This window comes from Choloepus didactylus, chromosome 15, assembly GCF_015220235.1.
Source record: "Choloepus didactylus isolate mChoDid1 chromosome 15, mChoDid1.pri, whole genome shotgun sequence".
NCBI lineage: Eukaryota > Metazoa > Chordata > Mammalia > Pilosa > Megalonychidae > Choloepus > Choloepus didactylus.
In genome coordinates, this window is record NC_051321.1 from 56,674,137 (window position 1) to 56,690,453 (window position 16,317).

The 16,317-nt window shown below is 38.5% G+C and overlaps 1 protein-coding gene across 1 annotated transcript in view; it reads right to left on the reverse strand.

The window, feature by feature from the left end:
* CCDC6 (coiled-coil domain containing 6) overlaps positions 1–16,317 on the reverse strand; it is a 142,416-nt gene that overhangs the window by 19,885 nt on the left and 106,214 nt on the right. The window contains exons 4-5 of the mRNA XM_037804795.1: positions 4,663–4,766; positions 2,571–2,731 (exon numbers count right to left, since the gene is read on the reverse strand). Coding sequence (XP_037660723.1) covers positions 2,571–2,731; positions 4,663–4,766 — 265 coding nt within the window. The remainder of the gene's footprint in view (positions 1–2,570; positions 2,732–4,662; positions 4,767–16,317) is intronic.

Below are 16,317 nucleotides of genomic sequence, written 5' to 3' on the forward strand. Positions count from 1 at the left end.
AAAGGCACCAGGTCCCACACCTGCAGCTGCTACAGACTCAAGCACAGGTGGCTGGCACACCACCATACCTGGCAATAAGCTACATAAGGGACTGGGTTTAGCATGAGTTGGCCTCCTACCTTTTCTCAAAGACAGCTCCCTAGTAGTTAGGGGCTGTAGTTTACATTTCCCCCATCTTCAGCTATTTTGGAGCATTTAGTCAAAGACAGCATCAATCGGGATGACTTGTAGGCAGACTCCAAGAGGTGGTTCCTAAATATTCCAAGAGTGGTGTTTACATCTTATAACCCCTTGCAAGTTGATGGTTGTCTATTCCTACCCCCACCAGGTCAATTAAGTCAGAATCCCTGAGGATGATGCCTTGGCACGGGTGGTACTTAAAGCTCCCCAGGTGAATCCAATGTTCAGCCAGAATTAAGAACTACTATGAGAGATGAAAGTTCAGAAATATTCAGGTTTGAAGGGTGAGGGCCAATGGCCACAGCTGTATGCAAAGGAGCCAAGGATCATTTGAACTATGGAGGATAAGGTAGATGGATGTGAGAAAGTCATTATTCATCCTCTAAGCCCAATCTAAACCAACCCAACAGTAAGTAACTAAGTGCCACTCACTGCTTCTTTGTTTCAGCTCTTTCTCTGTCCTCAAAAAATCAAAGAACCACTTAAAGATGCCTCTGTCAGTATCTGTAGTCTCTTCCAAGACCAAATAGTACAGTAGGGAGGAAGTAATAGAGTGAGAAAAATGCCTCTCAAATTTCTTCTGAAAAATTTGCTTGGGGGCACAACAAGGCAAGTACATGTAAGGAAGAAAAATGCAAATTGGTGGCATTGGAAAAAGTTCAGAAATGTGCTAAAAGAAATTCGCCCAACACAGGAAAATCTCAAAAACATCTTTAAGTAATGAATATTTGAGAACTTTGTTTTCATGGAATATACATTTAGCGGTTCTCAACCTGGGGCTTATGTGTATTAGAGAAAAAAAATACAGAGGACCAGGACCAGACTCCACCACTGTAGTAAACCTATATAAAGTGGACAGAATAATGGCTCCCCAAAGGTGTCCACGTCCTAATCCTCAAGCCTATGAATGTGTTATCTTCACGGCAAAAGGGACTTCGCAAATGTGATTAAGTTAAGGACCTTGAGATGAGAAGATTATCCTGGATTATCTGCGTGGGCCAATGTAATCACGACAGTCCTTATACGAGAAAGGCAGGAGTGTCAGAGTCAGAAAGAGCTGTAAGGATGGAAGCAGGGGTCGGGGGATACACTGTGAAAATGGAGGAAGGGACCACAAGCCAAGGAATGTGAGAAGCCTCTAGAAGCGAGAGAAGGCAAGGAAATCGATTCTCCCATAGAGCCTCCACAAGGACTCAAACTGAAAGATGACAAATCTGTGTTGTTTTAAGCCACTACATTTGTGAGAATTTGTTATAGCAAAAATAGGAAACTAGTACACTGTCATTTTTCAAGGTACCACAGATGATCTTGATGTACCACCCTAGATATACCACTGGACTAGAACTTCAGAAAAGAAAATCTAAAGACAAGGGCTACTGAAATTTTAAATTCCACATTCCATGACCTAGAATTTATCCTGAAGGTCTTGCACAGGTGTCAAATGCATGTTCATTGCAGTATTATGTGAAATAGCAAAAGATCCAAAAACAACCTAAAGCAGTCCAATGGTATGGGACTAGATAAATGACATTATATCCACCCAAATACTATATAGGCTTTAAAAAGGGGAATAAGGCAACTTTGTATGTATTGGCAGGGAAAAAAAATGCAAGATAGAATAAGTGCCAACAGGCAAGTGCAGAAGTATGTTCACTGTGCTATTAGTATAAAAGAAGTTCATACACACACACACATATCTAAATGAATATATTAAAAATGTGTGATAGAGTGTATTTAATAGGGGTACTGGTGGCTGGGGAACAAGAGTGAGAGGGAGATAATTTTTCACTGCATACTTCCACCGTATTACCTATTTAAAAATAAATATACATTTGATCAACCTAAAAGCAGAAACGAGACTCCCAAGAAAATGCAAAGGGAGCAAATCAAATACTCAGAAATCTAGTTCCTTTGATTTCCAACTCATTATCTTGGCCTGTTCCAAAATACTAAGTATAAATTTCAAAAGCATGTATTCTTCAAGTACCATGAATGAATATCAGCTGAGGCTAAATTTAATAGTGAGGAAGATAACACTCTATTCTCTGCCGTAATACCCTCAAAGTGCATTGAGGTCTATTGCAATGTTCTTGTTAGCAAGGTCTTTGAGACAAATACAGTGGAGACTACTAAAAACATTACCTGTGATCTCTGCATCCTCCTGAAATATTTGAATTATTTTCTAGAAGTATTCTAAGTTATTTGCCCTATTCTACTGTTATACTTTAAAAACTCATCTACTACAGGATGACACAGATTTACACAAACGTGAATCAATAATAAAATACATGTATTTGATTAATGCAAATTCAACAGTAAATATTAGTAATACCCTGTATTTGGTAAACTTATTTCACATAAGAAGATCAACGGAACTAGGGGCTACGTACGCTGTAACTGAGCAGCTCTCAGTTGCTTCTTCAGCCTCTCCACTTCATTCTTTAAAAACCTGATGTGGCGCATCATGTTTTCTGGAGAGTCAATCTCCATAGAGATATCTCTAGGTGATGGTGGGGCCGAGACGGGCTGGTCTAATTTCTCCTGCAGGATTCTTCATTGAAAAGAAAAATTCCAACAATGAAAAACAATTTGCCTTTAAAAGACAAAACAAAATACCAGCTGGAGAGTTTGATTTAAAAGCAAGATCCTGCTAATCGCTAGAATGCACAAGTCCACTACTACTCTTACCATTTTACAACACTTTCTGGTTGCCCTTACCTGTTATCTCAGGTCAAAAGTCAGAAGTGAAGGATCCACCCTCTTTTTTTTAAGTGAGCACTGGTAATTAGGCACTACTAAAAAAATCTCTAAGTAATACCTGGTGTGGTTATTATGCCTGGCATATAGTAGACACCCAGAATTATATGACTAAATGTTCAACATGCTAGTTTTAGGGCATAGAAATACCAAATGAAGTCCTCTCTATCAACACTTCTGTGTGGAACTTATGAACTACATTCTGTGACTCTTAGAGGTTGGTATTACATAAAGAATTGGTTACTAAGGTAAGTGAAGAGACTGACTTCTAAAATTCCCTTCTGCAAAATCAGTCCTGAAGACATGGCAAACTAGACTGAGAGTACTTTCCTCCTGGCTACAGCAAAGGTGAAAAACAAAATAAAATAAAATACAAATTAAATAAAAATAAAAATAAATAAAATAAATTGAAAACAAAATAAAACCAAAATTATTGGGCTGATAATTGGTGGTGTCACCTTCTCCACCAATTATCAATATTAGGTTGAAGTATGTAAAAGAGCTGATATTCAACCACTTTTGACCTACAAAAATTATAATTTCTTATTGTTTAATCCAATAATTTGTTATTTAGATATGTGAGAGCTCCACCAGCATTCTGCAAAGGAAGACTGGCAACTGATTCCTACATCTCCTTCAGTGAGTTGCTGGGTGTTTTGCTTTGTTTTGTTTTTAACTTTTTACCATATCAGGCCTACCCTTGGCTTGAAATATTATAAAGGTCCCTACATGTATTATAATAAATAACTTTTCATAATTCTATTTATTAGTATCACTATAGTAATGCAGAACCTAGCTGATTCAGTTAGTATGAATATTTTCCCATAGCTAATTCTCTAAATTTCATTCTTCTTAAAGCTCATGGTATTCCTATATTTTACAAATCCAGAGGTGAACTCAAAACAATTTACGGATGTTCATATAAACCAAATATTTATGGCAGAAGGGAACTAGTTAACAAGTTAGGGGAAAAAAAAAAAAAACTGGTGCAATGGATTAATTACCATTTTCAAGGAACCCACTTTCTACACCCAGATATGCACCCCACATATAGAACCTCCCCATCATTCTTACAAGCCCTGCACCACCCACTCCTGAAGTATGCAGTGCTTAAAAATAAGCACTTGGCAGTACTCTTCACAAAGGGGTTCAAGAAATGTTTGTTGCTGAGTTGAATGACATTTCACATCAACGTACATACATGTAACTCAAAAAGGATTTTGACCTTAAATATGTACTAGTATTTCTTTACATTAGATTTAAAAACAACTAGCATTTTTTTTCCTATTAAAATATGTTTTCCTAATGAAGTATATTTCAGAGATGTGTAATTGTTAAAGTACATAGTATGTCCTTAACACTTTGGAAAACTCAGGAAGTCAGTTCAATAAGAGAAGTTGGAACTGCAACCACCCTCAGAACAATTAAAGGTGAACAAGAGCACCATGACTAGCTTCCTCATAGTTGTTTAACACCAAATGAAAAGAAAACCTACTGGGACAATAAGAGAGGGAAGAATAAAGAGGTGACCAACATGGGAATAGTTCAGAAGCCTTTTGCTCGCTTATCAATGAAATAATTAATTTCCTTTGGCAAATTAAAATGACATGCATCACCAAGGAATTAAGATGCCTCATTGTTCACTCATTGCTATTTCTCAAACAGAACAGTACCCTAGAAACACAAACACACACAACCCATATTGAACAGCAAGACTAAACATGCCGCTTTTCAGCTTCAAGTTTATCCATCCTTTTCCAAAGACGATTAACAAGTGCTTCTTGTTCTTGTTCCAATGTATTTTCAAGGTCGATCTTCTCTCGTCTCAACTAAAGGAAGAAAAAAAAGTTTCACTGAGAATAGCAGGCCACTTAAAATTTGTTAATTAGATTTTTGATTGAATAACGATGACCTCGTATGTAGAAAATGGCAAATAAATGGTCAATTCGCTGGCAAACACACATCAGGAACTGCATCTAGTTCCTAAACTTTGACTGAGAAAGCCTAGAGGTTCATTCTCAGTTGCTAATGGTAATTGTAATCTGCTACCTGAATCACATGTCTTGGTTCAGCACTTATTCAAGGCAACTGGAAATCCTTCCTTAAAAGAGGATTTGGTAAGCCATATATTTTGTTGGCCAGTTGTATTGGTTGTGAAGAACTTCAGATGACTTGTTGAAATTTACCCCCAGAAATTCTGCTGGGTTACGGTATATAGAAGGGAATGGGAAAGGCATTCTGGTTCAGGACTTGGCTAAACACAGTTTAATACATTAAGGCATATCTGATCACTTAACTTACCCTCAAAATAGGTCCAAGATGATAACTGGGTTTTGGCCAAATAGACTATAGCATGTCCCCTGATAGTTTGTCCTAGTAATTTTTACCTCCTAAGTCTTGAGTGCATCAGGAACTTGTAACTATGAGTCAGCCCTGTTTCTGCTGCTAGTGAGACAAGATTTCTTACTGCTTTCAAGAATGTTGATTTGTGTCAATAGGTCAGCATTTTAGCATTAGGTTGATCGGTTTGCCGACATTACATTAACATTTCAAACATTTATTATTTTGATTTACCACTTAGATATAATTTTTATTCATCCAGAGACCCTGATAACTAAGTATCTGACCTGGATCCGGTTAAGTATAGCTATCAAAACTTATGTATGGTCCCCCAAACAAATCACCTTAGATTTTTAATACTCATATTTAAGGGTTCCTAAAATTGCAAATTGACTACAATTTACAAATCCTGTAGGAAATCTCATGATATATTGCTGTATTAGGTTGAATAAGCTTGAAGTCTGATAATGGCAACAAAGTTGGCAGCATTTTTTTCCTCAGGAGCATGGGAACTGGTTTGCTTGCTGGGTTCTGGTTCTGTCCAATAAAGACGATTGACTAGGAAAAAAAAAAAGAGGATTTGGGGGGAGTTCTGTCCATTAGTGAAACCAGGACAGACCTGAGTCTGTTCCCCCGGTGCTGCATGTAACAGTCAACGTTAAAACAGAAGATTATGTTGCAATTATATAACTCTTACACATCGGAAACAATTCTTACTGGTGAATAGATGAACAAAAATAAAAACATGCTTGAAAATAATAAATGCCAAATTTACACTACTGGGTACCTCTGGGGAGACAGGGAAGAAGGGAAATTTGACTTGGGAAAGGGTATATACAGTTGTAGAGGGAATCCCAAACTGCATTCCATCTCATAAAAAGCAGCAAACATGGAAAAGTTCATACATTTAAATAATAATGAACAATATTCAATAAATACTGAGAACAGTGGTAGGTACTGGATAAGAGATGCAGGAGTGAAACAAAAAGTCAAAAATTTCTGCCCTCATGGAACTTATATTCTAATGGATTCAAGATAGTAAAAGAATGAATGATATGTTTTGATAGATGAAAAGTGATATGAAGAAAAACAGTGTTGGTAAGATGGATACAAAGTGTAATGATAAATAGATTCCAGTGATGGGAGTAAGAATGTGCTACATTATTCTCTGTACCTGTCTGTATGTTTGAAATATCAAATAATTTTCAGAGGAAAATTTTTCAAAAAGAGAAAGGCTATGTTACTGGCCCCATCTCCCTCTTCAACCAATGGCAATTCCCTTTCTCAAATGTTTATTAACAAATCATTGTCGCCACAGTGGCAGATTTCATGTTCCTGTAGTGGGTTGCAGAAGCAAGCTCCTCACTGGTCAAAGACCCTTGTAGAAAGAGTAAGGTAAGTCCATTCAATGTATAAAATGTAGTCTTTTAAAGCCATCGGAGCATCAAACATCAGAAAACAACTGGAGTTTATCTTCACACCAAAGTAAATGTTCCTCTTTCCAAAACGTCTCACAGAAGTTTACTCTTGGTGCAGAGAATCTCAACCCCTGGAAATGATTAGTATGTTGAACTCCATTAGGGTCCTTAAGGAACCCCAAGAGGGTAGAAGACTTGCCCATCATCAGACAAGGAACACAGGACAACTCTACGAAGGCGAATAGCTACTCGCTCCATAAGCTGGAATGGACATGTATAAAATCAGTTCTCTTGGACCCTAAAGCAATCAAGACTGGGATTTAAGGATTAATGAAATGATCACTCCTAAGTTTAGGTGGGTGGAAATGTACATGGGGAAAAAGTTTTCACATGATTACACAGATCCTCCCAACACTACAAAAATTGCTTTAGCAACAACTGGCAATTTGAAAAACATATTTCCTTTAACTTTAGGGACACAGCAAAGCAGCAACCAACTCAGTAAAAGAGAATCCCTGTAAATTAGATTTCCCTCTCTTGGTATACTGAGGTGGTTATCATCACAGAACTCAAGCCAAATGCCTGGGTTCAAATACCAGCTCCACCAATCACTAGTTGGAAGATTTGGGGAAAATTACTAGACACAATTTCATCATCTGTAAAATAAGTGTTGGGGATTCAATCATGTCAACCCCAAAAGGCATGTTCAAAAGCCCTGGTCCTCTGAGTGTGAACCCATTTGTAGATAAGACCTTTGATGATGGCAGTAGTTACGATGGGTCCAAACTAAAGGACGGTGGGCCTTAATCCAATATGGCTGAAGTCCTTACAAGCAAAGGGAAAAAGCCACAGGGAACAACTAGAGGCTGGAAGTCAATGGAACATGGAAGAGAAAGGAGAAGATGCCACCATGTTCACTGTCATGTAACAGAAAAGCCAAGGATCAGGACCACTGGCAGCCAGCCCCTGAATGCCAGTCTTTAAGGAAAAGCACTGCCTTTCTGATATCTCGATTTTGGACTATTTCTAGCCTTAAAACTGTGAGCCAATAAATTCCCATTGTTTAAGCCAACCCACTGTATGGTATTGGTTTAAGCAGCCAGGAAACTAATACAATACGGAATTTAAAAAAGAATGCCCTGCTCATAGGGTTATTGTGAACATCAAATTTGTTAACCCACAAAAATTACAGGTAACTGCTGGCACTTAGTATGCACTAAATACCTGTTGGCTATTATAATCACCATCTCTGGATATCCGCTTCATTTCTACACCACCCTCTAGAATGTAAAGGCCAGGCATGTGTCCATTTTGTTCACTAGTGTATCCTCATCATGTAGAATACTGTCTGGCATATAACAGGTCATATGTAAATACTGTTCAGTTTATCTGACAAGTGAATGAACCAAGATCACAGTCAATAGAAAATACAGTTTCAAAATAATTTCTTTGCATGGTGGGATGTGATTATGAAGACGAGTTCAAGGATACAAAAAAAGGGGGTAATCAGCTCTGAGGTTGGGAGCAAACTAACACACAAGCGTTCCTCAGAATGTTCAACAATTCCCACCTGCAGCAATGAGGAGAAACCTGGAACACCTCACAATTCCGACCGAACTTTGTGATTTTCTGTGCTCACATTTTTGGCCAACCTTTCAAGTACAATTCACAGCCATTTCTTTAAGAAAACAAAATTCCAAAGCATTCACCCTTTAAGGACCCTGTTCAGCACTTACTAAAAGCTAAAAGCATGACAGGAAGGAAGTACTTGTTAAGCAAGGAAAACATTTAAGCAAGGCATCATTTTGTAATACGATGTCTGGTAGAGAGCGCACAATTACTTTTAAGTTTAGAATAATCATATATCATATATAATGCTAATAAATAACTCCATTATGCAAAATCAAGACAAAGCTGTCTTTACCCATGTGTAACTTACTAGGTACGAGGCTTGGTCAGGTCACTTACCCACCCAGGGCCTCATGTCCTCATGCATGAAATGAGAAGACTGGCCTAGATTGATCTCAAGGTCCATTCCAGGGTTACCCACTCTATCACTCTCTGAGCAGTCTCAAATGGCAGCCAGAGCCAGTTAAGTCACAGATATTCAGAGCTAGAAGCAGCAAGAGAATGCATCTAAACCCACCCTTTCATTTTAGACGGAACTGCTAGCTTCTGAGATGATGTGACTCAAGAAAAGCGATACCTACAGTATAGGAATGAATAAGGATCCCATGGTGGCCAGGAGAGCTGGGCTGTGTCCAACCACCAAAACCAGAGAATCTGGAGGGAAAAGAGTACTTGATGTAAATTATGCTGTGCTTTGTGTGTCTATCTCCTTTGTCAACCATACTTGGAGGTGGCCGGGGGGAGGTAGCCGATGGCAGGGAAATAAGGATGGAATAGAGAGGCAAATAGAGAGCATACAGAAAGATGAGAAAGCAGGAAGACACGGGTCAAAAAACACAGACAGATCTGATTCTTTTTTGATACTTGTCGGTAGAGCTGCTCGCTATCAATTTACTTCTCACCTCAGTGATCCAGGGCTCCCTGGATGTGAACCTTGGGTTTGCTGTCCCAATTTGTTCTACTGATTTATTTCCAGCACAGGAGGACCCAGCTCAGCAGCCTGGATTCTTGGATATTTCATTACATAGGCTGGCTATGCCATAGGAGTCAACATTACCTTTAGCCTTAAAATGAGCAGGGGCTATCTGTCTGTCTATCTTTTTTCATTTTGAAAATCTCAACTTCTCAGTATTGCCAAGGAGCTCTCAATGACATTCAAGGGGCAGAGAAATTAGAGGAAATCATATTAAATCACCTGATTAATTCCCACATTAAGTTGTTTATCAGAGGTGCCCTTCTCCTCAACCCCTGCCCAAATCGTTACACATCCCATATATTTAGAGCTAAATCGTAACACCAGTCCTGCCAACCTCACCAATTCAGACAGAGGTCAGTTTTTAGTGATTGGATCATCCTGATCACTGAACGATCCTCAACTGTGTATGTGTTAAATTTCCAGGGTAGTAAGTCAAAAATTGTGCTTGAAATGTTCCATCAGCCCCATGACACATTGCTTTCGTTACGCCAGTCTCTATCAGCAATAATCTCCCATATCTCCTTCCCAATAATATCTGATCACTCTTCTGTTTAGTGTTCATGCAGCAGGCACTGACCCATCCATCATCAAACATCAAATCCTCAGGGGAAACCTGAGCCCCTTCTGACTGTGCTTATTCTGCAAGTGCCCAGCACCAACGAAAATATCTGATTTAAAAGCCTCCTTTGTAACTAAGTCTGTTCAATGGACTGCCATATTCTTTATTCCCCTTCAGGGGCTCTTCCTCTCACTGTAGGTTAATTAATGTCAGAACAAGAGTTCTTTATTATGTTCCCCAAGTAAACACAGAACTTCTCCAGTGGATAAACTTAAGAGTGTGAAAATACAGCTGGCTCATTTGAATTCACAGTCTATCCTACTTGTCCTTTCAGCAGACAGATACTGACCACAACCAAAGTAGCATAATATGAAGGGGTGAGCCGAAAGATAGGCTCCCCACTACCACATTTCTTTCTCACCAAGTGTGTTCCCATTTAACAGGACTAGGATGCTGGGTGGGGGTGGGAAGAAGAAATGCTTGGCAAAAAAAAAGGCTGATGGGAACTTTAGCTTAAACTGTACTCAACTATAGGATTCTGAAAAGTTTTAGTGGATCTTACCAATCTGCTTTGAAAGGTTTTACTCTAGCCACCATTTGATCACCGTTTCTATGGGAAAATGTATTTTGACCACCAAACATCTGACTTAAAAACCAAATTTTGGAAAGCAGCCCATTGTAACTACAATAATTACTAAATCCAAACACAATAAAAAGAAGGAAAATCCCAGGAAATAAAGGCTACCCATATAAAGAGAACACAGATAGGAAGTTTGTTACAACACATAGTAGAGGTGCTTTAAAAATAGTGATATTACAAGGAATGTACCTACTGTTTAAAAAGAAATAGCAGAGTACTCTAAGACCTAAGACATGAAACCAAACTCTCATTTGACCAGACTTTTTTTTTTTTAAAGATAAAGAGGCAAATCCTAAGAAAACAAGTGGGTATTGGGGATTAACACAATAACCCCCCACAAACCCTTCCAGGATAGGTAATGCCTGAAGGCTCAGCCCATTCTGCTATCACTTTATTACCTAGTACCATCAATGGTCAGGTGCCCAAAGTGCTGACATTAGGGGTAAATCAAAGTACCTGGGAAAATCAAAAGTACAATATTCAGAAAATAACTAAATCAAAGTCAAAAAATGAACACTGTTCTGTTTCTACCACAAGAGCAGAGACAATAAAAGATCTTATCTTGTTCCATCTTACTTTCCCAATACGTCAGAGTTGATCAAAGTTTTACATATATATTGGAAAGAAGTGACTAATAGGATTCATGAGGGGCTACTAAAATATATCACACACAACTGACCTGGACATAGCTGAGAACCATGCACAACGGTCCCTGCTGAGTGGCCAAGCCCTCCCAAATTAAAGCAGCAGAGTCAAGTAAAACCTACGCACTGCCTCGGCTGGCATCTGTTCAGGCAATCGGTAGAATTTTGCTCAGCCCTGGCAGTTCTCCTCCTAGTCTAGAAGACACCTCACTCTGGCCTTCTGGAAAATATTTTTTAAAAAGAAACCAAGCAGCCAATCTGTGTTAAGATGAGTTAAGACAGATGTTCAGAGACCACAGAGCCCCTGAGGTGCCTATTTGATTAATCAAGCGGCTGCAGTACAAGTTCTAGGTCATTACCATGGCTTACACGATGCTGATTACGGAAGGTGTAGGTGGAAGATCTATCAGTAAAGAGAAAAGGGGAGAAAGGATGGTCATTTTCAAGTTTAAGAGGTCAAAATTTCAGTTGAGAAGATTTTATTTTTGTACATCAGAAGACACTGATAGAGAAAAAGGAATAGATGAAAAACAAAAGTCAGAAATAACTATATCACAAGATAAATATGGTTGTCACCCCTTAGGTAAAGCAGGATTGCTAATAATTTATCTTCTTACTTTTTTCCTACCCCACCCCCACCGTATTTTCTAATGGGCATTTGTTGTTTTTATAATAGGAAATATTTTATGTAAGAACCTAATCTGAAAAAAAAAATTGAGTTTCCTAATAAAATTTGAGCTGTAGTACATCCATTAACTTAGGGTATTAATTTAAATATATAAAATACAGAATGAGCCCATCAACTTTCAGAAGGATAAATGACAGTGGAATCTTAGCTATCTGGGAGACTCTGAGAAACCTGTGTTCTGGATAGGCCAATTTTCCAGAGAGCCCTGAGTTAACCTTCTTTACTTTGTTCTCCAAACCTGTGGTTCCTTTAAAAATTAATTTGTTTTTTGAAATTGATATACTTTCAGAACTATATATTAATGTCACATTATAAATATGTGGAAATGACACTATTTTGGTGGTTGACCAGCTCAGTAAATTTTGCTTTTGTTCAATGATGCTGAGAAATGAAGAATTTTTTTTAATACACACAAAATTACTCTGGTTTAAATGGTTTCTGGATTTCGGTTGTCATCACTCTGACATCAACACAATATTACCCAAAATTGCAGATATCAGTGACATAAGAATCTTGGGGGTGTATTTGTCAGGTGCAAAACTTTTCTATGTGGGCATCATTGAAACCTCCCCTATATTAAATTTCACTCAGTTAACTACTGGGTTCAAAATTCTAGGAGAGTCTTTCACCAAATCATTACCATTGATAGAAAGCCAGTTTCAAAGTATTGGGTATACACTCTTCTGCTGCTTTCAAAAGTGTAGTGGACAAGTCCTTGGGGAATCACGTCTGCAAGTGTTACAGATACACTCACATCAGTGGCTACCATCAGCCCATTATCTCAAATAAGTTTCTTTACAAAAATAACATTAGCAACACTTCTCTTTACATGCTTTACTGAAAATGGAACTTTCCTTCATAAAAGAAATAATTTCTTTCTAGTCATTATCACATTCATCTCACTTCTTTACCTAGATATGTTAACTTTACTTGGCCATTCTTTCATTTGCCATGTGTGTTAAACGAAGGAGAACTCCTTTTCTAAGTCATCATTAAATTCTTTCCCTGGTCATAAAGAGATTTCGTGTACTTTAAAATTACAAGTGGCTAGAAAATCTTGGCACAACTTCTCTGGATTTTATTGCTCTTACTACAGCACACCAATGCCCTTTAATTTAACAGGTGAAGTCTGTGGCTTCACATGCATGACCACACAATGCACAGTGGGGTTCTGATGAAGGGCCTCTTCCTTTACGCAGGAAATAACATTTTGATTTTTCCCCTCCAATCAAGGTAACATTTTCTGTGCAAATTGATCAATGTGGCAAGCATTACTTAAGGTTTCAAAATAAAAGTATGCTAAGATGAATCAATTAAATTGTACCCAATTGAAATAGGGTCTAGAAAAGGTATTCAGGGGGATTTTATTCTTTTTCACAACCTGCAGAGAGACTTATCCAGGTACCCTGACAGAGCTTTGAGTCTGCTTTCACAGGCCTGCAGCTGGGACTTCTCTGTTGGCCCCATGACATCTTGACAATTCCTGGACTGCAAAACAAATCAAATCAACTGAAAAGAGAAACTGCCGAAGCTTCTTTTGGGTAATGGGTCTGGATCTCAGTTTGCCTATTTCCAAGGCACAAAGCCCTACTTATGTTCGGCAATGATCTATGGCTTCTTTCCCAGCTCTCCGAATATGAACTATGATATGCTTGTATCCAAGCTTCTCAAGCAACCCAAAACGAACATCCTTGAGGATTTGCTATAATCAAATTTCCACCAAGAGGACTTTAGGGTTTACTCAGATTATAAGCTGCACTGTGGTACAGTCAGGTGTTTAAATACAGGACAGCAAATTATACACACACTATCATTAAAAAAGGAGGAGGGGGAGGAAAAGGAGAAGGAAAGATAGAGAAGAAAAAAATATCAATAATGGTTGTTTTGGGGGTATTGTAGTCTAGGTAGTGTTTTCCATTTTTCTACTCCTACATTTTCCAAATTTTCTTTAAAGAGCAATGGGCTTCTATTTAATGCAAATGTTTAAAGAAAAAGGTTCTGTGACTTCCAAAGTTTGAGATAAGAGTTTGTAACTGAGCTGCAAAGCAGGCATGGTGGTCACCAAATTTCATCTCCTTAATGCAAGTATATCTCCAGGAACAGGGTTATTCTTTATGCTTTCAAAATGGCACACGAAAATTAGAAGGTGCTACCCAGAGTCATCACAACAGATTACTCCTGCTGCCAAAATCTGCAAGGGCAGCTGTTAGCATGAATGAAATTCTAACAAGACCCAGCACGGCCACACTACCTGCAAATGTAAGAAATATCTTGCTTCATAGCAAAAAGAAAGTAACCACAGATGCAAACCTGAACATAACCCACTAGCTATCCAATTCACTGCTTTATGTATTAGGTAGATGTATAGATGGTTCAAGTAACTCACTAGCCAGTCACTACAGATTCTAAGGTAAGTGGCATCAGAACTGTACGTGGACTGGTAGTGATATAAGTTTAGTTTGTGTTTTGAATGACCTTCTAGATAAATAAGGCAAAAAGGCCATCTTGTATCCTTAAGTAAGAACCATTGTTCTGAGACTTGGAAACCTAAAACTTCCTCTTTTTTTCCTGACAAAAGTTAAAATATACTAAATATTTCCCAAGTATCTCCTCGAGGTCAGGGCCTTAACCTCATCTTTCTTAGAGTTTGCAGCTGACACAGCAGGTTTCAGTCATGTTTACACTTAAACATCAATATACAGGGTCGCTATGTAAAACTATTTCTTGCTGTGCAGCTAACATTTGAACAACTCTGCATTAGAGCAATGAAAGAATTTCAATATGCACAGAGTGAGTGTGAGGAGAATCAGGACAGAAGATTAATCCTCACAACAAACCTATGGACTAGATTATTATGCCCATTTTAAAAAAAAAGGTTAAACTGCTTGCCTGTGGTCATGCAGCTTATTAGAGATGGAAGGGAGATTTGAACCCAGGACAGTGTTTCCCTAAGCTACGTTGGCTAAGACACTGTCATTATAAATGGTGTTAATGAAATTATTGTATGAAACATAAATCCAACAGTTAGATACAGGTGTCAGTGCTTTGGGGAGCGGGTACATATCAAATAAGAGAATACCCCTATAATTCCAGGCACAGATAGGAAAACTACATTCTGAGTCAAGTGACTCCACTGCTCAACTACAGGAAAGCAGAATAAGGCATCTGGTGCATAGTAAGCAAAACTGTTCATTATATAATTGTTAGATGAATTACATAACTTTTCATTAATGTGCTCCATTATTCTTCTAATAATGCTTAAGTATCTAGTTCACATGTTATATGGCCACTGTTGTCTTTTTCCCCACAGTTTTCTGAGGCAAGTGCACAGAAGACACTCATATCTTCACTTAATAAGTTAATCTTGGTTACCCTTCACCAGGCAATTAAGGAGTATCTATGCGAGTTGGAAGAAAACATTCAGATCAAGATTTCTCAACACAAAAAGAAAATTCCAAGTTCTAAATGTTCTTACCATAACCCAAGAAAATGGGAACACTAAATAAGATACATAAAGTGACCACGTGTTTGAACAAAACCTTCAAATAAGAGTCTGGAGTCAGTGGCTACCAGTGTTTGTTAAAAAAATTCCTTAAAGGCACTAAAATCATGCTGACTAGACTAATCCAGTTGATTTGACTAGTACTGTATGCTGCAAAGCCCTCACAATTTCATGTTATCCTGAACACGTGTCTTTATGTCTGCTTAAAATGATTATCTTTTGGAGTTAAGCATTTTAAAAGCTAAATAGGTGCAAAAGAGTTAACGAAAATAACTGCTTAAGAACTAAGGCAGGATATTTGAACAGCAAAGAAGAGGTGTTCCCTGAAGGACAAAAGAAAAACAATGTTGCCTTTATCTATAAAGGCTATGCAGCCAGCTGGGCCCAGGAAGAGAAGTACAGGCTGAGAACCAGGGGACCCACACCTTCTACTCATCAGCTGTGTGATGGGAAGAAAGCAGCTTCATGTCTTGCAGGTTTCTGAAAACAGAGCCTGATGAGCAGGTAGGGCCGCTTATGGGTCCAACTGGTCTACCACAGCAGCAGGTCCCTCCTTGCCCCCTCTCCTGTGCAGAGTTGCAGAAGGAATCTAAACAGGAACCAAAGACCATCTGCCAACTTCTGGGAGCAGATCTGATGTCTTGTGTCTGAATTTCCTCATGATTTTCTCCCACTGAAGAAACCACTAGGGTCTGGGGACAAGAAAATGCAGTCTTCTCCACAAAATGGCCAGAACTTCTAGCTCTAAAAGTCTATCATCTTGCACATCAACAGAGACCTTGATAAACAAGCTGTTAACATTTCCTGTTTGAAGAATGAAAGGATCCCAGATTCTACATCTAAGAGAATAAAAATTGCCCAATTGCTGAAGCGTCCGTGCCAAAGGCCTGTCTTTCAGTGAGATGAACTTATACAGAGGGCTTTCCAGCACATGAGTGCACGGGGCCTACTCTGGAAAGGAGTCCAAGTCTGAGTCTCAACCCT